At 48.6% G+C, this 21,935-nt stretch overlaps 12 protein-coding genes across 12 annotated transcripts; 9 read left to right on the top strand and 3 right to left on the bottom strand.

Moving 5' to 3' along the window:
- Positions 1-421: 421 nt before the first annotated feature.
- On the top strand, positions 422-772 carry AO090012000009 (uncharacterized protein; the record flags this gene model as incomplete). The annotated part of the gene is made up of 2 exons (XM_023236275.1): positions 422-697; positions 734-772. 2 exons carry the CDS (start codon positions 422-424, stop codon positions 770-772), a joined length of 315 nt encoding a protein of 104 aa, XP_023091212.1.
- A 312-nt stretch (positions 773-1,084) lies between these two features.
- On the top strand, positions 1,085-1,867 carry AO090012000010 (uncharacterized protein; the record flags this gene model as incomplete). Its single annotated transcript, XM_001727044.3, has 3 exons — positions 1,085-1,267; positions 1,394-1,490; positions 1,563-1,867. 3 exons carry the CDS (start codon positions 1,085-1,087, stop codon positions 1,865-1,867), a joined length of 585 nt encoding a protein of 194 aa, XP_001727096.3.
- A 639-nt stretch (positions 1,868-2,506) lies between these two features.
- Positions 2,507-3,740, top strand: AO090012000011 (uncharacterized protein; the record flags this gene model as incomplete). Its single annotated transcript, XM_023236276.1, has 3 exons — positions 2,507-2,673; positions 2,767-2,799; positions 2,924-3,740. 3 exons carry the CDS (start codon positions 2,507-2,509, stop codon positions 3,738-3,740), a joined length of 1,017 nt encoding a protein of 338 aa, XP_023091213.1.
- Positions 3,741-4,202: 462 nt separating this feature from the next.
- On the top strand, positions 4,203-5,928 carry AO090012000012 (MDR family MFS transporter; the record flags this gene model as incomplete). Its single annotated transcript, XM_001727046.1, has 3 exons — positions 4,203-4,792; positions 4,856-5,270; positions 5,329-5,928. 3 exons carry the CDS (start codon positions 4,203-4,205, stop codon positions 5,926-5,928), a joined length of 1,605 nt encoding a protein of 534 aa, XP_001727098.1.
- A 551-nt stretch (positions 5,929-6,479) lies between these two features.
- Positions 6,480-7,732, bottom strand: AO090012000013 (uncharacterized protein; the record flags this gene model as incomplete). Its single annotated transcript, XM_023236277.1, has 3 exons — positions 6,480-6,987; positions 7,273-7,307; positions 7,406-7,732. 3 exons carry the CDS (start codon positions 7,730-7,732, stop codon positions 6,480-6,482), a joined length of 870 nt encoding a protein of 289 aa, XP_023091214.1.
- Positions 7,733-9,286: 1,554 nt separating this feature from the next.
- AO090012000014 (uncharacterized protein) lies at positions 9,287-10,342 on the top strand (the record flags this gene model as incomplete). The annotated part of the gene is made up of 2 exons (XM_001727048.1): positions 9,287-9,453; positions 9,517-10,342. 2 exons carry the CDS (start codon positions 9,287-9,289, stop codon positions 10,340-10,342), a joined length of 993 nt encoding a protein of 330 aa, XP_001727100.1.
- A 354-nt stretch (positions 10,343-10,696) lies between these two features.
- On the top strand, positions 10,697-11,561 carry AO090012000015 (uncharacterized protein; the record flags this gene model as incomplete). Its single annotated transcript, XM_023236279.1, has 3 exons — positions 10,697-11,261; positions 11,373-11,443; positions 11,547-11,561. The coding sequence occupies 3 exons, from the start codon at positions 10,697-10,699 to the stop codon at positions 11,559-11,561; spliced, it is 651 nt and encodes a 216-aa protein (XP_023091215.1).
- A 621-nt stretch (positions 11,562-12,182) lies between these two features.
- AO090012000016 (uncharacterized protein) lies at positions 12,183-12,741 on the top strand (the record flags this gene model as incomplete). Its single annotated transcript, XM_023236280.1, has 3 exons — positions 12,183-12,384; positions 12,457-12,534; positions 12,596-12,741. The coding sequence occupies 3 exons, from the start codon at positions 12,183-12,185 to the stop codon at positions 12,739-12,741; spliced, it is 426 nt and encodes a 141-aa protein (XP_023091216.1).
- Positions 12,742-12,893: 152 nt separating this feature from the next.
- AO090012000017 (uncharacterized protein) lies at positions 12,894-14,234 on the top strand (the record flags this gene model as incomplete). The annotated part of the gene is made up of 7 exons (XM_023236281.1): positions 12,894-12,985; positions 13,060-13,143; positions 13,204-13,380; positions 13,443-13,526; positions 13,588-13,871; positions 13,939-14,041; positions 14,099-14,234. 7 exons carry the CDS (start codon positions 12,894-12,896, stop codon positions 14,232-14,234), a joined length of 960 nt encoding a protein of 319 aa, XP_023091217.1.
- Positions 14,235-14,730: 496 nt separating this feature from the next.
- AO090012000018 (uncharacterized protein) lies at positions 14,731-16,415 on the bottom strand (the record flags this gene model as incomplete). Its single annotated transcript, XM_001727052.1, has 4 exons — positions 14,731-15,389; positions 15,444-15,922; positions 15,979-16,150; positions 16,205-16,415. The coding sequence occupies 4 exons, from the start codon at positions 16,413-16,415 to the stop codon at positions 14,731-14,733; spliced, it is 1,521 nt and encodes a 506-aa protein (XP_001727104.1).
- Positions 16,416-17,575: 1,160 nt separating this feature from the next.
- AO090012000019 (uncharacterized protein) lies at positions 17,576-17,995 on the bottom strand (the record flags this gene model as incomplete). Its single annotated transcript, XM_001727053.3, has 1 exon — positions 17,576-17,995. The coding sequence occupies one exon, from the start codon at positions 17,993-17,995 to the stop codon at positions 17,576-17,578; it is 420 nt and encodes a 139-aa protein (XP_001727105.3).
- Positions 17,996-20,645: 2,650 nt separating this feature from the next.
- AO090012000020 (arrestin C-terminal domain-containing protein) lies at positions 20,646-21,693 on the top strand (the record flags this gene model as incomplete). The annotated part of the gene is made up of 3 exons (XM_023236282.1): positions 20,646-20,807; positions 20,863-21,303; positions 21,376-21,693. The coding sequence occupies 3 exons, from the start codon at positions 20,646-20,648 to the stop codon at positions 21,691-21,693; spliced, it is 921 nt and encodes a 306-aa protein (XP_023091218.1).
- Between the last annotated feature and the right edge of the window lie 242 nt (positions 21,694-21,935).

Here is a 21,935-nt window from a genome sequence, read left to right on the forward strand (position 1 = left end):
GACGCTTTATAATATGGAGCAGGATCTATCTCTAGTTTGACTCTTGACAGACTATAGCCAATGACTAATTAATATCACAGTAGCACTCCCAGATGGGAGAAGCCAGCTCCGCGGATGTCATTCTCCATGGAATGCTTCATAATCGAGAGGAGGATTTATAATGAGCAATTCCAACTTGTCTCTCAATACGTCATGGCGGACGGCTGATAAATATAAGTACTACTTCTTGCGCTTTCGTATAGATTAGGTTATCCAGCTCCGCGGAGGCAGACAACTCCTGATCCTGCGCGATGGAAATAGAATATAAGTCATTCCCTGATCCTGATGTAGAGGATTGGAAAGCAGTCACGAAAACTACCTTTCAATTCAGAGTCTTTCACATCGACAACCTTTTACTGCAAGTCACCACCAGTCAACTAAAATGGCATCAATCAAAAAAGAACAGTATGCTATTGCGCCTAGATCCCGCGTTCTAGTCACAGGTGCCAATGGCTTTATTGGTTCGCACGTTGTCCAGCAACTCTTATCCCTTGGATACGTTGTGCGAGGCACCGTGCGCTCCCAGAAGCCGTGGCTCGACGAACTTTTCAGATCCAAATACGGTCCCAACAGTTTCGAGTCGGTTGTTATTCCAGACTTGAGTGACTATGACACTTTGAGAAAGGCAATGAGGGATGTTAGCGGTGTCATTCATGTGGTATATACAAAACCTTTTCTACCTTGGCCCCCACAGCTCTGCCCAGCTATGAGAAATATGAGCAGCTCTAGATGATATGATGCTGAACAGATACCTCTAGGCATCGGACGTTTCCTTCAGCCCGAATGCTGACGAGGTTATTCCGAAAGTTGTTTCGGCCACCGAGACTGTTTTAGAAGCCGCCGCTAGGCAACCTGAAGGATCGATTAAAAGAGTCGTCCTTACTTCATCCGCTTCAGCAGCGGCATTACCACAACCGGGAGTCGAAGGGATCGTGATCACTGAAGGTAAGCATTCACTTTAAGGGTCTCCTATATCGAGGATATCAACCAAACATGGACCCAGAGAATGATACCTAATCATTCATACAAGCTTGATGCTGATGGTATGACTGTAGACACGTGGAATGAAGCGACGGTGAAGGCTGCTTTTGACGAAGGCACCCCAGCAGATGCCAAGCCGTTCACGGTCTACGTTGCTTCCAAGACAGAAGGCGAGCGAGCGGCGTGGAAGTGGGTTAAGGATAACAAGCCGCCTTTCGTGTTCAACGCCATCTTGCCCTACTACACGGTGAGTGAACGAATGGGGCAGGCTTTAATGTCGTCATACAATTCCTCCAGAGCATATCAATGGAGTCTAAACAAAATCTGAAAAGTTTCCATGCATGATCTTCGCTAATTCATAATCGCAATCCAGCTCGGACAAGTGCTTCACCCCGAAATAGCTGGCTCCACCATGAAGTGGGCGGCTAATTTGCTTGACGGTGACACCACGGCTTTCGGGTTTCCTGGACGTAAGTATCATATTGTCCCCTATTCCTATACGTTTCATGTCGATCCGTTTACCGATATGTGTTCGAAAATAGAATTCGTCGACGTTGCAGATCTTGCGCGCGTACATGTCGTTGGTCTTCTTCATCCCGAAGTCAAGTCCGAACGTCTGTTTGCTTTCGCCTCGACTTTTACCTGGAAGGAATTCGTCGGTATTTTACGAAAGCTCCGTCCGGGTCATACAGGAATTCCAAGTCCTCCGGAGAATGAGCTCCGAGATTTGAGTGAGATCGTCCCTGCTCGGAGAGCGAAGAATTTACTCCAGGCACTTTTCGGAGGGTCTGGTTGGGTTGGATTGGAGGAGTCGATTCGAGCTGGAATTGCTAGTCTGGGGTACTAGAGATTATCGAGGGATCGAAAAACCCAGCAAATTTGGAATCCGTATGCGTCATTAGGTAGCAAGTCATTGTTCTGAATAGCTGTGAGGGCTTAGCATAGAACCTCGCAAATATATCTCAATTCGGCTAGCCTGCAGCCTGAGGGTATAATCTTATTTCTTAGTTAACTAGGGCTTCCAAAGTATAATCGGAGGAATTATCAGGCCGATCCCTCCGGCTATCCACTCTTAAAATGTACGGATCTATGGACAGTCTATTGATAAACAGTCTCTGGGGATACTTCCTCCCTGCATGTGAGTCAAAATCTGTGCTCAGCGCCCTTTTATATAGTCATGACCCTGACTGTCCAGACCTTGTCTGCCTTCTATGCTGGCAAAAGACTCAGAACGTAGACGGAGCACTTTAATCCATTCCACAATGACTTCCAGACGCCAATATGACTTGATTTTGCTAGGTGCCACCGGGTACACGGGTATGCTCACTACACAGTATATTTTCAAGTCGTTACCGTTGGACCTGAAGTGGGCCATCGCCGGAAGAAATAGGGGAAAGCTCGAACAGCTTGCTCAGTCGCTAATGCCAGAGAACAGTTCTAGGCAACCACCTGGTCTGTGAATACCAGATCACTATTCGTCCTTTCGATGGCTAATCATCAAGTAGATATTCTTGTCGTGAATCTGAACGAGAAGGAGCTGAACGGCTTGGCGAAGAGGACACGACTAGTCATATCGACTGTGGGCCCATTTCTGCTCTATGGGTCGGAGACCTTCGCTGCCTGTGCTCGAAATGGCACGCATTACTTGGACTGGTCAGTTCTCGGTGGCTGAATCTGCATGGAACATGCTGACAATCGAGGTATAGCAATGGAGAAATACCCTGGCTGAAAAACATGATCCAACAGTACGATAGAACCGCAAAAGAAACCGGGAGCATTGTATGTATCCCACGGGCATCAAGACCACATTGAGGCATTGGTTCGTGGCTAATTAGAACCAGATGATTCCGTGTTGTGGCTTCGACTGTGTGCCATCCGACCTTTCCACTTGGCTTGCTGCCAGCTACATCCGCCGCCATTTCAATGCGCAGACAGGCCGTGTCGATGTTTGTATCCACGGTGTCCAAAGCGGTGTCAGTGGTGGAACGTTGGCATCGGTTCTGCAAGCATTTGAGCTCCATTCCCTTCGCCATCTCTACAAAGCTCATGCCCCGTATTCTCTATCCCCAAGGCAACCCTCGCCAACTGTGCCCACTAAACCAACTAGTATTTGGACCAAGCTCTTCGGACTACTCTGGATCAAAAGACTAGGTTGGATGGCATATCAACCGCAAGGACCAGTCGACCGAGCGATTGTTCATAGATCATGGGGCTTGCTAGAATCAACTACTGTTTCATATGGCCAGAACTTCGATTTTCACGCATGGTTTAAGATCTGGGGACCCGTGGCGGCGATATTGTGGCATTTTGGAGGACTCATGTTGGCGCCGCTGATCCTCCTACGCCCTATTCGAAAGTTGCTTCCGAAACTTTGGTATGAACCCGGTGGTGGTGCAGGTCAGAGTGATATTGAGAACAACTGGTTCGAGTATCGGTGTGTCGCCGAGGCAGACACCCCGACTAAGCCGAAGCAAAAGGCCTTGGTTCGTATGCGTTATGAGAGTGATCCCTACATATTTACAGCTGTCGCCTTGGGAGAAGCAGCTCGGATTCTTCTTTGGCAGAAGGATACATGGGCACACAAGTTTGGTGGCGGGGTGTTGACCTCTGCCACCCTGGGAGATCACTATGTATCTCGGTTGAGAGCTGCCGGGGTGACCATGGAAGTTCAAGCCGACGATCCGGTATATAAGGGGAAAGATCCGTTTACCAAGGTTTGAATTTGCCTTGAAGGAGGTTCGTGGGATACACCCACGCGTGAGACTTTTGTCAAGAATTTGATGCCTTCGTTATTTCCATTTTGTTCTTACAGTTAGACCTTCCTAGGTGTCTGCGGCCAAAACAAAACACTGATTATACTAATGCATTTGGATCACAATGGGTTTCTCATCTAAGCTCTCCCAGCTTTGTGTGCAGCATTGTTTGCTTCGGTAATGATCTTGCGAGTTTACCATATTATGTTATATTAGGGCAGTATTCGGCCCGAAGTACGTATGGTAGATCCCTGCTTATCTCTCACGTGTAGAGAAATGAATCCCACTGCCTCGGCTGCAGAATTGGATACATGCATCGTGTAGAATCGCCTTTCACTCCTGTCTTCCTTCTTCATACTTGCTCGTGCCAAGGGTTTCGTACGGCTGCATCTACAGAGATCTTGTCTATTAACCACAAAGTGTTGAGATATGCAGCAAAATCAACCACAACGTTCGGCAACCTCGGCACAAACAATTGAGCCACTGAATGTCGAGTCCACCCCTCCAGATACAGAGCCAAATTACCCAACAGGCACCAAGTTTTGGTTCACCGTAATAGCGCTGTGTGTAATCCTGATTCTCGGGGGCCTGGACGCCAACATTGTCGCAACAGCTGTCCCGAGCATCACCAACCACTTCCATACTCTCGCCGATGTAGGATGGTACTCCTCTGCATTCCGACTCTGCACCTGTGCATTCCAGTTCGGGTTTGCAAAGCTGTATACACTCTTCTCTATTAAGATTGTCTTTATGACAAGCAATGTTATATTCCTTGTCGGCTCTGTACTCTGTGCCACAGCGGCTTCATCGACGATGTTTATTGTAGGGAGAGCAGTGACAAATCTAGGGTTTGCGGGTGAGCTTGCGGGCTGTTTTGCAGTCCTCGCCCATATTCTCCCGCTTAACAGACGTCCAGTATTTGCGGGGTTAATGGCGTGTGTAGAGTCGCTTGCCATCATTGCGGCGCCTATAGTGGGTGGTGCACTAACGCAATCTCTGGGGTGGCGATGGTGTTTCTGGTATTCTCTGCTCTTCCTAATCATGGCTAAACTGAAGCTAGCTTGATGTTGATATCTGAATAGGATCAACCTTCCTATTGGCACGGTATCGCTAGCGGTCATGTTCTTCCTCTTCTCAGACCCAAGAAGTCGCCAAGAGGACGACCTCACACTGACTCAGAAGATCAGAGAGCTCGACCTCGTTAGCAACTGCTTGTTCATTCCCTCCCTCACAGCGCTATTTATCGCACTCTCTTGGGCAGGAACCAAGTATCCCTGGTCCGATGGGAAGGTGATTGGACTATTCGCTGTATTTGCTGTGCTACTCACTGTCTTTCTCCTCAATCAATACCGACGAGGAGACTCCGCAGCGCTCCCCTTCCGCATTATCAAAAGCCGAAACGTCATCGCAGGTTTCATCTTCACTACGTGCACAAATTCAATGACCAATGTCTTGGAGTGGTACTTACCAACATACTATCAAGTTGTTCGATCCCGGGTAAGCTTCCATCGACAGCTGGCGACGTACACTCACTGACAATGCTCTATGCTGCCAGAGTCCAAGCGAGAGCGGCTACCTGATGATTCCCATTCTTGCCGGAATGATGCTCGGGCTCTTGATACAGGGTATCGGTACTACAACCTTCGGTTACTATGCTCCTTTTATGATCTTTGGCTCCGTGTGCATGCCAATTGCCGCCGGCTTGATGACAACATACAATCCCCACACATCCCTTGCCCAGATTATCTTCTATTCGGGATTAGCCGGTTTCGGTGGGGGAATTGGCTTCCAAGGCCCCCAGGCAGCTATCCAAACAACGTTAAGTTCCGCAGATCTCAATCTTGGGATCGGGGTCATCCTGTTCGGGCAGAGCATGGGTCCGGCCGTGTTCATCGCTATTGCACAGGTTATATTCACGAATCAGTTGTCGTCCACGTTAGAAGATGTTGTACCCGGGCTGACACCTGCCTATATTGCCGAGCGCGGACTTGGCGATATCAAGAACATGGTGCCTATGCCGCGGTGGGATGAGGTCTCGCGTAGTATCGATCGGAGTTTGACTCATACGTGGTACCTTTCTGTCGCGCTGGGTTGCACGACAATTGTGGGAAGTCTTTTGATTGAATGGCGTTCGGTTAAGCAGAAACAGTCGTGAACTTGGTAGTGCTCAGATATTATAGGTTATGAATAGCCTTTTCCAACCCACAGCGGTGGACAAGAAGATCGAATGACCAACCTACACTCCACTCCACAGCTACTCCTGTCAAAGCCGAGCATTCACGCTGACTGTCCCTAACACATCCGAATTCACAGAGACATTTGAGGTAACAGCTGGCATGTTGACCGAGGATCAGGGCTTCAATAAAGCTGCGAGTTCTACCAACAAGTAACAGGATGCTGGATTTCGGCATTTAAGATAGACAGCATAAAAGGATGAACGAGCTCGTGTGAGTAGTAAGATCTGAATAAAGAGATCATTAGAGTCGTTCCAAAAGCAAATGGCTTCGACCAGGTACTCTTTCCATTCCTCTCGGGAGTACAGCATATGAAATACTTACAAGTAAAGCCAACACCACAAGTCTTGTATATAAAGTACATACCCGTCCTGATAGCATGCCTAAGGGAAAAGCATATCATACCATCGGCCACTTCAAATAGTCATTATTGCATCAACGAGCCCGTCTTAGAGAGTTGAAATATATTAATCTACATGCAAAAGCCGATCCAAGCAGCCCAGAGCCCTAGTAGAGTACCAGCCAACAAGATACCCGGCCTAGACTGACCTGCTGCGATTGACTCTCCACCACCCGTCGTCTGTCTCCCTTGACATGCCGTAGCCGTACATTCTCTCGTAGTAGAAGGAGTAGCCGTACTACTCACCACCGCAGTAATAGGGTGCGTCGTCGACCCAAGCGTCCAGGTGAAGCTACTCCCACTAACAGGGGTCGAGATAACGCCGCCCGTGTTCGTCAACATTCCCGTCCCATTCTTGGGGATGTTTCCCGGCTCATAAAAGTTCTGTGTACCTCCGGCATCGGCGGCCCCAAACCCTAAGGTCCCAGCGCAATCATATTGCTGCAGGTACGGGGCACAGGCATCCCAGTCAAGCGAGCCGAGTAAGTACTTACTCCAGTAATCGGCGGTGATAAGGAAGGGTTTTGTGTTAGGACAGGTGTCCCAGATTCTGCGTGCAATGAGACGGATATTCGTCAGGCTGTCCAATCCGTAAGTAGTGAGTAAGTTAATCAACACGTACGACGCTACTATGGCACTCATCTCGCAGCACAGACAGGCCTACAAATAGTCTGTCCTCTCTTCAGCAGCAGATAGTTGGCCTGGTTTGGTCACATTCTTCACGCATGCCTTTGCTTGATTCTCGATTTGGAGCTGTTTCTTAGTGATTTTTCCCACGTTGCAGACACATCCACTCGGGGCGTTGTCGGGTGCTGGCCAAAAGGGAATCTGGTCCAGGTTAACGTCGGGGCAGGAGTAAACTAACCCGCTGACCGACACTCCATATTCGCATGAATATACCTATTACGGGTCATCGATTAATTTCCGATTGCCTTTTCCTAGGTCTGCAATATTGCAAATCGAACTCAAGCTAAATAAGCACGAAGGGGAGCGCCAACCTCATTCCAGCAGCTCGTTGCAGTACAATCAATTATGTCCTGTGCCTCGGCACATTCACAGGGCCTGTGGCATTCATTTTGTAAGGCATTACATTTCTCTCGCATGCACGTATCATCGCCATTGCATACTTTGGTGCATGGGTCCTCCGCACCGTAACAGCGCTTACTGACACAGTCGATGCGCGATTCACGAGCGCGATGCCTACATGACATGAAGGATTCTGGGTCGACGCAGGTGGATGCATCGCGGTATCTCATGTCAGCTGCTTCGCCAGTTTCGAGCTGGATTGCCAGCGCGGCAATAATGAAGAGGTATGCGCTCCACATCTTCTTTATGACGCCCACGCCACAGGATATGGCTAGGGATTAACTTGCTGGGGGCTTGGGCTGTACTTAACTGTCCATTTATTAGGATGACTAGCACTGACCCCGTCTTTTGGACAGGGTATCAGCAACCACGAGTAACTCATCGTTTTCTTGGCTGTGGGACTTCATAAAGCATTGAGACCCTCAGATTGAGTGGTTTGCCCTGCCAAGACGCCGGCTGTCGACTAAAGGCAACAACGGAGAAAAACAGCCGCAATCTCCGTCCAACCTGCTTGGCTTCCTCCAGGGCCGTATTTTTTGGGATTGAAACAGGGGGGGTTCAATCCTAGTTTGTGGTAGTAGAGACATTGTCATTCATTGATAAGTTCAGAGTTTCTGACCAAGTCACTACAGCAACGTCCAAAAGAGGATAAGTACCATGTCTTCCTCCGGTGGTGGGTAGACATACCAACGTCGTGATGCTTGAATAGGCTCAGCCCTACCCGGAGGGGACGTATAACTACATGTTCGAGGCGTCTCGTGGAATTCATATAATGTCGGCAAGGCAAATATGGCATACGCGCGTGGTGTAATGTTTTGGCCGTGTTGCTTGTAATTCAGGGTGGTATCTGTTATCTACCACTCTGATAAGGGTATATGTTGCTCCAAGTAATCCCTGTATTCAATCCGGTTGTGTCCTTTGGTTGTATACTTCGATCTTCTTTCTGCTTGTCTACTTCGCGGTTGCAATTTCTTCTTTTGCAGAGCATTAGTCATTTATTAAACCCGCCGTCCAGTGGGACTGGCGACTCGGAACAGAATCAAAGACGAATAACTACTACAACCCTACCAGGGAACGCTGTCTGTTTGCCCCTATTATAACAGTATTAGCCATATTTCAAGACGGGTTAGCTAGGGCGGATATTTGCATCTCGCCCAATGTGTCTTAATCCTAGACAACTAAGACAGTGTGAGTACTACATTATATATATTTGGTGTGGGAGTACTAACCTACCGGGAACAGTTCTGATCGACAGCTGATGGAGAAGCTGTATAAAGAGAGCTACTTCCATGATCAGTAGCTGTTTGTACTTCCCATAAATGAATGACAATTCTGCATAGAACAATAGCTCTCTCTCTCTCTCTCTCTCTCTCTCTGTTATGACCTGAGCAGGACGCTAGTCCGCAAGCGGAAAGACCAGGAGACGGCCCGAACTTTTCTCCCTTTCCGGTTCGTTTTCTCCATACGTTCCCCACGACTTTGACACTTCTCTCGCTTACTTAGTGGAAACGGAATACTTCTACTATTTTACCTATTGACACCCACATGGCGAATGCATAAATTATCAAAGATGTTGAGAAATAATGTGAATTAGGCAGGTCCTCGCGTTGTTATGAGAACCTCGGTGGGTCCAGCCAATCAAGGTGATCTAAACCAGATCTTCGGAACGTCGGAAACTCGGAAAAGTCCAGTCCTTACTTTCAACTTGCCGATATAAGTTATGGCTCTGTTATTCCTTCGCGGCTGCCCGAGGCTGGCTCGCCGTCTTAACATTTGACATATAAGTCCATAATATGTCGGATCCCGAACGCCAGCAAGATGGATGCCTTGACGTCTCCCTGGACACAGGTGGAACAACACATTCCACCAATACAGATCCACATTGTGTGGGGAATTGTCAACTTTGGTCAATAGCTGCCGGATTGAGGTCGACGGATGTTACGATGCACAAAATAAACAGGTATGTATCGTTTATAATCATGTCTTACAGATCTCGGAGTTAATGGTCGACTGCCAACGACAGTCTCATCTCTAGCTCAATAGGTCAGGACGCCGCTCTCGGCTCCGTTGAATATCTATCGCACGCCTTACATTACTTTCTCCTTTCGAGAATCTGGAGAAAAATCAAGGCTCGCCTACATGCTCTGCTGAGAGTGATGCAGAGACATAGAACTACTCCATGCCACGGTCAATCCACACATACGCAAATCAAGACGCCTGCATGGTCACCGCTACTGTCACTTTCATCTTTGATGTTCGACACTCGTTGCACTCTACGTCTATTGGGATTGTTCTCGATATGGACCTGGGGCTCTGAAACCGCAAAGGCTCCACCGGCGGATCGAATTGTCCGAGAACTAACACGACTTCAGTTGGTGGCGACCACAGTGTACCAATTTTTAGAGAATGTCGCTTTTCTCATGACAAAAAACGTTTTACCGGAGAAGCTATGGAAGCGATTCGATAGTGAGAAGCTGTATGCTTGGAGTCTTCTTTCCCTGTGTGTGCATATGATGCTCCAGTTAGGTAAGCTTTGGCGGGAGAGTGTGCTTAGAAAGAGGGCCGACCAGAAGGCAGTGGCATCCACCAATGGTAAGATAAAGATGATTGACAAGGAGGTGGAAAGTGCGAGTGAGGCCGACGACAATGATACGGAAACATCCGCGCGGCGAGAGGAAGTCCATGCCGCGAGGAAGAGCTTGGTGTCAAGCGTGACTTGGGGAGCATTATGTGCGCACTGGGGGATGCCTGCTGGGATTGGGATTCCCGAACCCTTCATAGGGGCGTTGAGCTTTGTTGCAGATGCTTGGGAGCTCAGGGATACATGGATTTCAATTGAAGTTCCATAAATTCGATGTCCCAGTGGCTTCGGTGCTGGGTCATTTTGAGGGCACCACGTACTCTTGGATGGCCTCGCTCACATTGTACGTGATATACATATCCAACAACCTTTTTCGTCTTCCGACCATTCTTCTGCCTTCTCCATGTCGCAAAGCAAGTCCGTAACCAGAGATATGGATCGGGTCTCATGACCTCACCGTCTTAAGTTGCCAATGACGTATCACTTTCCCATATTCTCCCGTTCAACAAAACTTCTGCATTTCAATCAACACTCTTTCGCTGGTGGACTTCTACAAAAGCCACACTTGCGGCATTGCAATCATGACATTGAGAGTTCTTGCCATCTCTCTGCACCTCCAACCATGGTTTGGCGAGAGTTATGCCCCGCTTCTCAAGGCCCTCGCGTCAAAAGCGGACTTTCAGCGAGCCGAAAACCCAACTCGGCCATTGAGCTTTTGGCACAACGTCCAGAACCGTCGGCCATCCTCGTCACGGACGAAGTGTTGACCCTCCCGGAGAACAGGGCGGTCTGGAAAGCAGTTCTAGAGTATGTCCGTCGCGGGGGCACGGCCGTGATCATGGGCCACTTTCCTTCGTTCGTTCGACCGAACCACCTGAAACCATTTTTCTCCCAGGCAGGTCTCAACTGGGAATCTGGATCCTACCAGAGAACAACCCTGGCATTAAACCCAGCCGCGGTTAGTGTCGCCAATGCCGAGAAGCTGCCACAAAGATACAGTCAGAAGGCTGTGTTCGTGAAGAACGTCGCACCAGGTGATATGTGGTACAAAACTGATGATGACTCGGTGGTTCAGTCGATGGTCTTCCCGGCAACGAAGGTGAACATAGCTGGAGAGACAGCCGTGGCGCTGGCCAAAGTCGGTACGGGAAAGCTAGGATATGTCGGCGACGTGAATGCAGAGGAAGGTTCGAATGCGGTGGTTCTTGCAATGTGTGGATTGCTGTAGCAAACGGTTATAGAGTATTTTTAGGGTCACATGACTACTGTGTATGAGAATCTGGACCATGTCTACTCAGTTACTCGTCGTCTGTTCATAAATACTTCCCCTTTCGTATCCGTGTCGGCGCTTCTTGTTCAGGAGAGAAACGTAAGCCAATTTTACAAGGAATGGGAAATTCAATTGCTGCGAATCGTATCGGGTGATAGATCCTATCAGGGCAGGTGGCAAGTCTCGCAATTACAAATCTCAGATAAATCTCAGATAAACTAGGAGTACGATCTTAAGACCTACAAGCCCGTTTCGATTACCATTTCAAGATAAGCATCCCGATAGTGGTGAGTAACTCGAAGTCGTGCTATTAGAAGTGTCATTCCGCCACCGAGATACGGAGTAGTGGGGAAGATTATGCCTTCGCGTGGACCTTCCGTGCCCTAAGACCTTCGCCTCTGGACTCTTGGACTACGGGGAAGAAGACCCACTCTGGTCATCGAGATAAGATAGTAAGAACTTCTGCTCCGTACGATAACCGTTCTTAACCCCGCCTTCTTTTTTCACAGCCGGGATACCGAATGCTGACTGGTCAGAGGTGTTATCTCCTGCTGAGTAACAAGGAAGAACAAAATCGCTATCTGCGCCGTGCACCATGTATATATATCGCAATACCCACCATGGGATTATCGGTAGAATACAGAACAGACCGCGTGGACCTTCCATTGACTCGAGAAGAACCCCATGGGGAACAGACCCACCCTTCACCTCTTCGGACACGAGCTTAGCGTCGAGATATTACGGGACTCACCCGAAACCCCGATCCCATGTATATAAACGCCCACCCAGGTAGCAAAAGATTTTGGTGTCTTTCTCCTCTACGTACAACGCTTTCATGATGACCGACACCAAGACGGCTGTTCCTCCTTCGGAAGAGGGTCCTCCGCCCACCTCACCAACACATATCACCGATCAGAGTCAAGGAGTCAGCATGGATGCCGTCCCGCTATGGAAACGTGTATGGCGGCACAGTTTGACCCAGATGATGCTTTTGAGCGTCCAGGCGTTTTGTGGTCCAGCCATGTCTGACGCGATTACCGGTGAGACTTTCATACCATCATCATATGTCAACCAGGCTGGTATAGTCGGAATGTGGCGCTAATTGATTCCAGGCCTCGGTGGTGGTGGCCTTGCAACTCCTCAGGTGTCAAATATTTCGACCGCGATCAGATATGCCACGCTGGCTGCCGGTATGTGTTTCCGCTACCAACAAGGACGTTAAGCGCGCTAATCGGCGGATACTCTTTCAAGTTTGCTTCTTGGGCGGCCCCATAGTGAACAAAATCGGCGTCAAGTGGGCCCTGGTCATCGGCTCAATGTCCTTCCCTATCCAAGGGTCTGCATACTACTGCAACAGCAAGTTTGGAAACCAGTGGGTGAGTGCGAGGATCTTTTGAACATGCCTACCTGCCGGATCTACGCAACTTGGCCTGCAATTTGAAAGTACGCAATGCCTGACAAAAGCCATTTTCTGTAGTACCTCATTCTCAGCGGTGCTATTGGCGGTATCGGGACCGCTTGCTGGTATGTCGCGGAGGCTGGAGCCATTATGACGCTTGCTCCGTCCGGTGCTCGTGGAAAGTATCTAGCTCTGTGGATTGTCTCGCGAAATCTCGGACAGTTAGTCGGAGGTGCAATTAAGTAAGTGTCTCAGAAGCCTACACGAAAGGCGTGCATGATGGATAAATCCTGACTGAAGCTCACTCTTCTTAAAGTCTAGCAAAGAACCATGAGAAAGGTGCCGATGGTGGAGTCACCCCTGATACTTTCATTGCCTTTGTGATCATTGAGTGCCTCGCGTGAGTGTACTCTTCCTCTGAACAACCTCGATGGCAGAAACTAAACTATGCTTATTGCAGTCTTCCATTCGCATTGTTAATCACGCCCTTTGAGCGCGTTATCCGATCTGATGGCACCCATATCGTTACTTCAGAGACGCTTTCGACCAAAGAGGAGCTTAGGCGCATTGCAAAGACCATAACCTCCAGGCTCATTGTGCTTTCATCCCTTTGGGCATTATGGTCATTTTTCTACACGTGGGTTACATCGTACACTTATATCCATGAAAAAGACCATGGAACGCTAACTGAATTGGCAGTGGTACTTGGACTACCTACTTAGGAACCTATTTCTCTGTCCGGGCCCGTGCTCTATCGTCTCTGATTTCTCCTTTCTTCTGCATGTAAGTCCAAGATATAATCTCTTGTTCGTGATCGACATTAATTAGTCTCTTTCCTCACCAGAATCGGCTGCTTTGGTCTCGGTTATATCCTTGACATGAAGGGTCTCAGCCAACGCCGCCGTGCGCAGATCGGTCTCTACACCGTCGTCATCCTCAACGTTGGTGTATATATCTGGTCTATCATCATGCAAACCAAGTTCAACCGCCATGATCCTGGCCACATCGACTGGGATGACAGACTGTATGCTTCATCCTTCCTGCCGTATTTCTTCGTCCAGACCACAGGTCCGTTGTCACAGTCGTACATGTATTGGCTTCTGTCATCTTTTGCAACAGATGCGCAAGGTGAGCACTGAAACAGATCTTGGTTGGGGATCACCAAGCAGTTGTTCATATGCTAATTCCCCATCAGAGAACGTTCGTAATGGTGCAGCATTCAGATGCATCGAAGCTATCGGTCAAGCAATTGCCTACGGCATGAATACTCAAACCACGAGTGACCCTCTCACAGGATTGTATGTTTCTCGCTGCAATTATATATCATCCTATCGACGAGATGCTGACTGACTTAGTTGCGTGACGTTCGCCCTCCTCGGAGCCTCTTTGCTCCCCATGATTATGCTTGTGAACACGACACCGGATCGCATCCCTGCTGATGTGATTGCTGAGCAGCAGGATGTTGCTCGGGACAAGCTTGAGAGTGCTTAATTTAGCCAGGACGTTATGATCCTGATTAGTGTGTAACGGCGGGTGTTAGATAGTACCTATTATGAATATTCCATATACAGCTCCTCATCAAAATATTAGAGACCGTATCTCACTACTACCGTCATTCTTGAGCATTGTTGATTGAAATGTGCGTATATAGTTGCTGTCAGTGCTAGTCATAACAAGGAGCAAAGATGGGAGAGTCTGTGCGATTTCATCTCCGATATGGGTGAACGAACTACTGTTAGAGATATTTGTCACTGAGTGCGGAGCTACTAGCTAGAAGGAAGACTTTTACTCGGAGTAGGTTTCCCGGGTTATGTTCACGATTGATTTAGACAGAATAGTCTATAAAAGATTGATATCTATGTTAAGCAATAAAACAAAGTCACAGAGAATCCTAGGGCGGGATGTAGCCATTAGCAACAAACCGGTGGAATACAAACAATTCCAGCAGCCAGCGCCTCAGGCTTGCCGCTAGGGCCATCACCTCAGTTCACACACGCTCCACTTCCATACCACTTATCTCCTTTTCATTCGACTGCTGTTCCGTTTGAATATACCCATATGCCTTGATCTCCGCAGCCATCTTCCTGGCCTGTTTCACCGGGTCCCCGCCTCGGGAGAAGATGAGATCAATATCCTCAAGACGCAGATTGCTAGTCTCCGGATAGAAGAAGTAGATGATTGGGATAAAGAGGAGATTAGTGATCATGAAAATCAGGTACGCCTTCCACTGAATGCGGTTGATGATCACTGGCGTGATCATGACCACGGTAAAGTTCCACAGCCAGTTAGAGCTTACTCCGATAGCCGTGCCTTTCGTCCGGGCTTCTAGTGGTAGGATCTCTGGGACGTACACCCACGGGACCGAGTTGATAGACATGCCATGGATCAGCATATATAGGAAGAAGAAGGTAACAGAGGCGGAGGCATAGGCCTTTCCATTCGGCTCGTTGACCTGAGATAGCAGGGCGGCGACCATGAGCATACATACGCCGAGGCCAAAAGAACCAATCATCATTGTCTTCCGTCGGCCCATTCGATCCAGCATGAATGCGGGAAGAAGCGATCCGAGCATAAACATGATCTGGATGCACCCGCCGAGGATTTGAGAAAGTTGGGCACTCATGCCAACGTTGTTTCTCAGGACCGCTGTTATGTAGATCATCAGCAGGGGTCGTTTAATTCAAGGAATCCAGCACTTACTCGGAACGAAATAAACGACTAGGTTAATCCCTCCAACCTGGTTCATGAGCTGAATACCCCACGCAAGGAGCACTCGTTGGCCCGTCTTCACCTCATCGTTACGGAAGATCTTCCAGAAAGACTGTTTGCTGACTGCGTCTTCCAGCTCAATAGCCGATAAAATCGCCCTGCGCTCGTTGACGATATATTCGTCGTCCTGCTCCTTGTTATAGACCGCACAGAGGACTTCCATAGCTTCTTGCTCTTGGCCGTGGTTCATAAGCCATCGCGGGGATTCGGGGAGGCCAAAGACAAGCACAATAACAAAGATAGCGAACACGATTTGCATCGCAATAGGAAGTCGCCAGGCGATAGGGCCGCCGACAAATGACATTCCAAAGTCAAACCAGTACGCCACAACAATACCGACTGCAGTAAAGAGTACTTCGGATGAAATCAGACGTCCTCTGGTTTTACCCTCGCACATTTCAGCTTGATACCTTGAGTCCCAGTGAGCATTTTGCTTCTCCCTGTGATCGCTAACACCACAACTTACATTGGCACTGTGGATGTCTTCAGACCTGTGCCCGCGCCCGTCACTAGTCGCCCAATGATCAGATGGGGCACCGTAAACGCGGTAGTCTGCAGTACTGCGCCCACGATGACCACACCCATCGCCAGCCAGATGGTCTTCCGGCGTCCGAACGTCTCTCCAATGAAGAAATTGACTAACATCCATATGGCTCAGCTTGATGCTCATTCATATCGGCCAGTTCACTTACCCAAGCACCCCAAAAGACAGCCCAGGTTATAGCAGCTTACTATAATTCCTTCCTCCGAATCATCGGGATAATTGAACTGCTTCCTCCAGTCATCATTCCCGACAATCCCACTGAAGACGCCCTGGTCATATCCGAATAGGACAAAAGCCACAAGACAGCATGCCGTGATGGCTGCCTGAAGGGATGTGCCTCTTCCATACCAGGTGCGCATGATGAACGGTGGGAGGTATCGTTATGAGAAGTGGTCAACGATCGAACACCACATGCCTATGCCTATGGATCCGGTCCATCGGGGATGCGTTCTTTTATATCCACCTCGAATCATGTATATGACGAAACGCGAGTTGCCAGGGTCGGGAACACCCCATCATTGTGGATGATAAGGGTCCATTGTTGTCCGCTTGACGGACGGCGACCAGGTCGCGCAGTGGATCCAACGCGGGGATTTCAGGAAGCTGGAGAAAGTCATGGTTATGCGGAGGTTGAGTGAGGGTCTGGGTCTGGGGAATGTGTTGTCTTCATCGGGCAAGTCGGGGCCAAACTCGGCTTCCGTCCGAACCCCATTGCGGTTTAACTTGCCTGGTTGGGCCCGCACCAGGATAAGTATTGCTCCGGAGCACGTGAGGCTTTCCTCTTCGGGGAAAGTGTGCTCATTTTGGAAGCCGCAACCACTGCGTTTCTCCACCGCTTTTGTTGCCCTTCGTCTGTCTTGCCCTGACCATTCCAGGACCTGGATGGAGGGGCCCACTCACTACCTAGGCGATTGGGAGTTGTTAAAATCCAGTCAGCGATGATCGTATCATTCAAGTACATACATGGTTACATTCACTTACGAGTACCTCATGATCCGCTGAGAATGGTCTGGCAATGTTGCTGATCGTACAAGGGGAGCACAAAATATATATTGAGTCGTGGAGAGTAATAACATCCTGTATGGTATTTAGTATTATATCTAGCTTTATATCCTGACATTCCTCGACCAAAGGTTTGATTCCAAAGAGCTAACTATGCTTGTCATATCTTCGTGATTCGTGAAGTCGTTCGATGTAACTTCCCTGCCGCATAGACGAGTCAGGGGGAGCTCAGGAAAATTGTACATTCTATCCTCCTGCTCTAGGTAATCGGACTCTCTTTCGGATCAGATCCCAGGGTCAACGATTCTTTGACCTAAACGTGGAGATGATTGCTGTATGGAAACGTGCCATTTGATAGCCTGAGTGCATTGAACATAACCAGGCAGACAACGTAATCAACCTTCCACTTCAGGGGCTTCAAGTTTCCTGTTCCATTGAGACGCTATACCAAACCAATTGAGTACAAGTAGTGTTACTTGTCCCGACCTTTGTTGATCGCCACTTCCAGTTTGTATGACTAAAGACAAGAAAAGTCAAACTCATCAGGGTTCCACATCGTGTCCGGGTTGATAAAGGCAGAGTCCGAAGGACATTTGGGAATATTGATATTTAAAAAATTTCCCAGTTGATCGTCGATGTCTTGAAACATGGGGTCCGTCACAAAATTATTGAAGCCACTGGTATCTAAGTCTTCAAAATCGAACAAAAATTGGTGATCAGTCATTGCGACAGCCTCGTCTGCACAAATTTGTTGGTCGTGTGCCACTTCGGCTACTTCTTCTAAGCTTTCTTCAGAATGGAAAGGACCTATATTGTAGACCTCGCAGTTTGATGAGGTTGTAGCTGCCGGTCCTTTCTTATGTGACGGCGATAACTGACTCGCTCTCCCAGCCACGCGTTGCATGCCACCCAATGCACGCTGACCAAGCCGGGTCATCACTTGAGCGGACCACCATGTCGAGCTTAGAGCCTCCAGGCTCTTATAAAAAGTTTGTAAGTGCTTCTTTGCCGCATACTGAGTACTGGGAAGCTGACACCGCTTGAGCTGTTTATAGGATATTGAGAACCCGAGGGATATGGAATAAGCAACGGTGGGTAAAGGCACGAACTGACTGATGGTACACATTTGTAGCAGGGTGGCTAAGCGATATACAGCTAGATCCTGTCGTAGGTACAGCGCGTGAGACCTCGGTTGAGCCTTGAGGCCCCATGGCCGTGAGGCGAGAAGAGCTATTGCATGGTACGCCAATTCGAAAGACACTGGGGTAGTTCAGTGAGCGCACTGGGAGGAAGAAGGCATAAGGAGACTGACACGTTTGATCCAAAGATATATCCTCCGCTTGACATTTTGCAATCAGTTCTTCGAAGCGGGGAATTTCGGGTTTGTTCTCATCTACGGGGGCATCTAGGGTCGGCCGATACACTACCATGACCTCGCCCATTATGGACGCCAGGGAAAGCCAGACGCGAAAGGGGCTGTCAAAGAGGTCAATCACGTCTGTGAGCTGTTGCCCTAGGTCTCTGTCGTGAATTACCAACGGCCTCCCGTGAATGGCCGCGATCCACCGGTCCAGACTCCATAGGCACCAAAACAGTGTAACTAGCGGTTTTTCATGTCTCTCAGGGCCACATTTTAGGAAGTGTAGCCCGACAGTGTGAGCATGATGGATGGCTTGAGCCAAATACAAGGACGCGTCCTCGAAGCTCTTAGGTCCCGAAGCATGCAACGAAGCAAGGGCGAGGATTTGTATTAAAGTCATTCTTTGCCGCTCCAAACGCATGGTAATGGCATGGCACAGGTCATCGTACAGAAGATTGCTAAACCTGCAAGGTGACATGGTTTCGGCACGATCCCCAAGTCGGAGGATTGGTTCTGCCTCGCCTTCCTTTGAGGCCACTAGACATATTGCCTGTAGGAGGTACGGGGAAACAGTACCATTGCGGAATTGTACTTGAAAATCTTCCTCGTGAACTAATGGGAGCACTGGGTGGATACGACGGAAGTAAATGTTTATCAATGCTTCTTGGGTTTGTCGTGGCGGAAGAAGAGCGCCCGGGCGGCCTGAGTGTCGCTTCTGGCGAGACATCTGATATCTGGTACTGCTCGACGAGAGTTCTTCATGATAGGCATTCTCGCCGTTTTCAATAAATTCATTTTCCCTATCCAGCCAGACTCCGACATCCCGCTGGTGAGCACGCCCACGCATGAGTCTCGTACTACCATCGCCGACAAAAAGTACGACTGGGTTCAAGTCACCGATAAAACGATGGACACATGTATCCCGCCGTGAGGGTTGCGAAGCATTCTTTTGAGTTTCCATGTGAACTTGAGAGGATTGCTGGGTACTCTGTAGCCTGGGCTCCGCAGGCTCGCCAGGAAGCTGCTGCGATGCTGAGACACCCACGGGGGGTCGCGACCCCCGTGTGGTAGCTGGAGAATACTGAACGAACTGAGTAGTCGGCCGCAGTGGCGTAGACAACCCTGATTGTCGGTTTGCTTTCTGGTGGTAGCATTTTTTCTAAACATCATCGGGTGAGTCATTAGGGCGTGCAAGTGAAGATACCAACGAACCTTTCTCAGGCGACACCTCTCACAAGCGCCTCTGGCATATGTTCTTTTCGGGGTTTTCCCGTCTTGACTGATGTGGAAGGTGAGGTCCATATCGGCCGACTCGGATTATGTTGTTGTTCAATGTCGAGTGTGGCAATTAACGAGCCAGTGATGCGGATTTATATTACTTCATAGAAACTGCATGCAAGCACAACTAAAATGACGTTCAGTTGTCTGAGATGACTAGCGACGGGTTTGACTCAGAGTGCCTTCGATATCTGTGCAGGTAAACGTGGACAACGACATCCGATGCATTTTTGTAGTTCTGATCATGGAGGAGGTTGAGTATTTTGCCTGATACGGCAGTCTTGCGCTGGCGGGAGACTTACCCTTTTCGGCTATTCCGCCCCTTCTATGGAAGTTCCGCTTTTCTTACCGTAAATGGAAAGACCTTCATTTCACCGCAATATAAAGACAATACAAGAATACGATTAGAAGTTAATGCCTTAAGAACCGGAATGGAGCAGTGAAAGCAGACCACCAAGGCATTTAGTGTCTAAGGACCAATCGATACCTTTCATCATGTTCTTCAATGAGACCCTGTCTTGCAGTCTAAGGTTTGATCCGACTCTAGACTTCTATATTGACGTTGTGCTCAAAACTAGCTGACACCATAATGCCTCACATCTACAGTTTAGACAAGTCGTGTATCTTCCTTCCGACTTCGAACTTCTCCGAAAGCAAGGCTTGCATATCTGGGAAGCTTCGCTTATCACTTGCGCAAGCTATAACCGTCAAAGGAATATCAGTCCAGGTCCGAGGTATAGCTAAACTGTTAGTAATCCTCTATTGTTTCCAAAATTATACATGATCTAACAGCGGTAGGCCTTATGATGAGGGCACATTCTTCAGATCCTATCATGAAGAGAATACATTTGCAGCGACGCAGCCGTTGGCGTCGTCCCATCAGCAGAATCCTTTCAGCCTACCGGCAGGGGACTATGAATTTCCCTTCAGTATTCCTCTAAACAGAAATATGCTCGAGACTATCCCAGGCCCGGAGACCAACTACCACTCATATCAAGTCCATGCCATGATCGAGCGCAGGTTGAATAGAAATATCGTTGTCTCAGAGCCTCTACGGATTTATAAACGGTTTTCCGTGGAGGAGAGTCTCAACTGGATGTCAGCCTTGAATGTCAGCAATGCAACACTCTTGTTTCTGTATACATATGACTAACAATGTCTCATAGTCAATCGACAAGCAGTGGGATAACGTCGCACAATATAGCATTTCTATCCCCGACGTCAACATCCCATTTGGCGCAACATTTCCAATGAAACTCCGGTTCGCTCCATTATCAAAGGGGATAAAGCTCCACGCGTTGACCATCGATGTAATTGAGCAACACGAGGTCAAAATTAGCGCCCCAGCAGCATACTCCGCGCAGTTCAACGTTCACTTTCTCTCATCCAAACGGGAGCACATCATTTTCAACGAGCGGCACAACCTAGACGATTGTATAGCACCAGAATCTGAGGAACCTGATCTTGAGTGGTGCATCACAAAAACAATATCTTTGCCACAGGACCTTGCAGCTTGCACCCAGGACGTGAGTTCTAAGATGATGACGATCAAGCATCAAGTAGCATTCACTGTCGAGCTACTCGGTGTGGGAAAAGGGCTATCAATGGTAGGTATCTGATCATTTGATTATATGACCCTACACACTTTTACGGGACTGCCCTTGCTGATATCTGTATAGATAAAAGGAACAATTCCTTTCAATATCTACATGTCACCACACGTCATCAGTGAACACGGCACTGTCCGACGGGTTCATATCGATGGATTCCACGATGATTACGTGCCTCCTCCCCCTCTGTATAGCAAGCATCAAAATGATCTGCTGCTACCTATGGGGGAATGTCCACTAAATACTAAGACCCTACGACTGCATTGCGAGCAGTCGCTGGATAATATCTTCTTCAATTCTGCCGCGCTTGATTGTGCACCCAGTTATGAAACAGTGATTCAAAACCAACCATTAATTGCAAACTACACTCAGACAACGTATTCTTAGAATTGGATGGCAGGATATTCTTTTGACCATGGCCGTTACCACTAGCCCGTTTCGACTTAGAGCAATGAGGCTTGTTAGTAAACGTCTTCGCCAAGTACTTTGTCTAGGGGGATTGGATTCCAGTGAGGCTTTTGTTTCCACCAGGATGGCGTCGTCAATGTTAGTCAAAACAAATGAACAGCACGGGACGAGTCGACCTTCGCGCGATGAACCTTGCGAATCAATGGGCAGGCCAGCAACCA

This window comes from Aspergillus oryzae, chromosome 4 (genome assembly GCF_000184455.2).
Source record: "Aspergillus oryzae RIB40 DNA, chromosome 4".
Classification (NCBI taxonomy): domain Eukaryota; kingdom Fungi; phylum Ascomycota; class Eurotiomycetes; order Eurotiales; family Aspergillaceae; genus Aspergillus; species Aspergillus oryzae.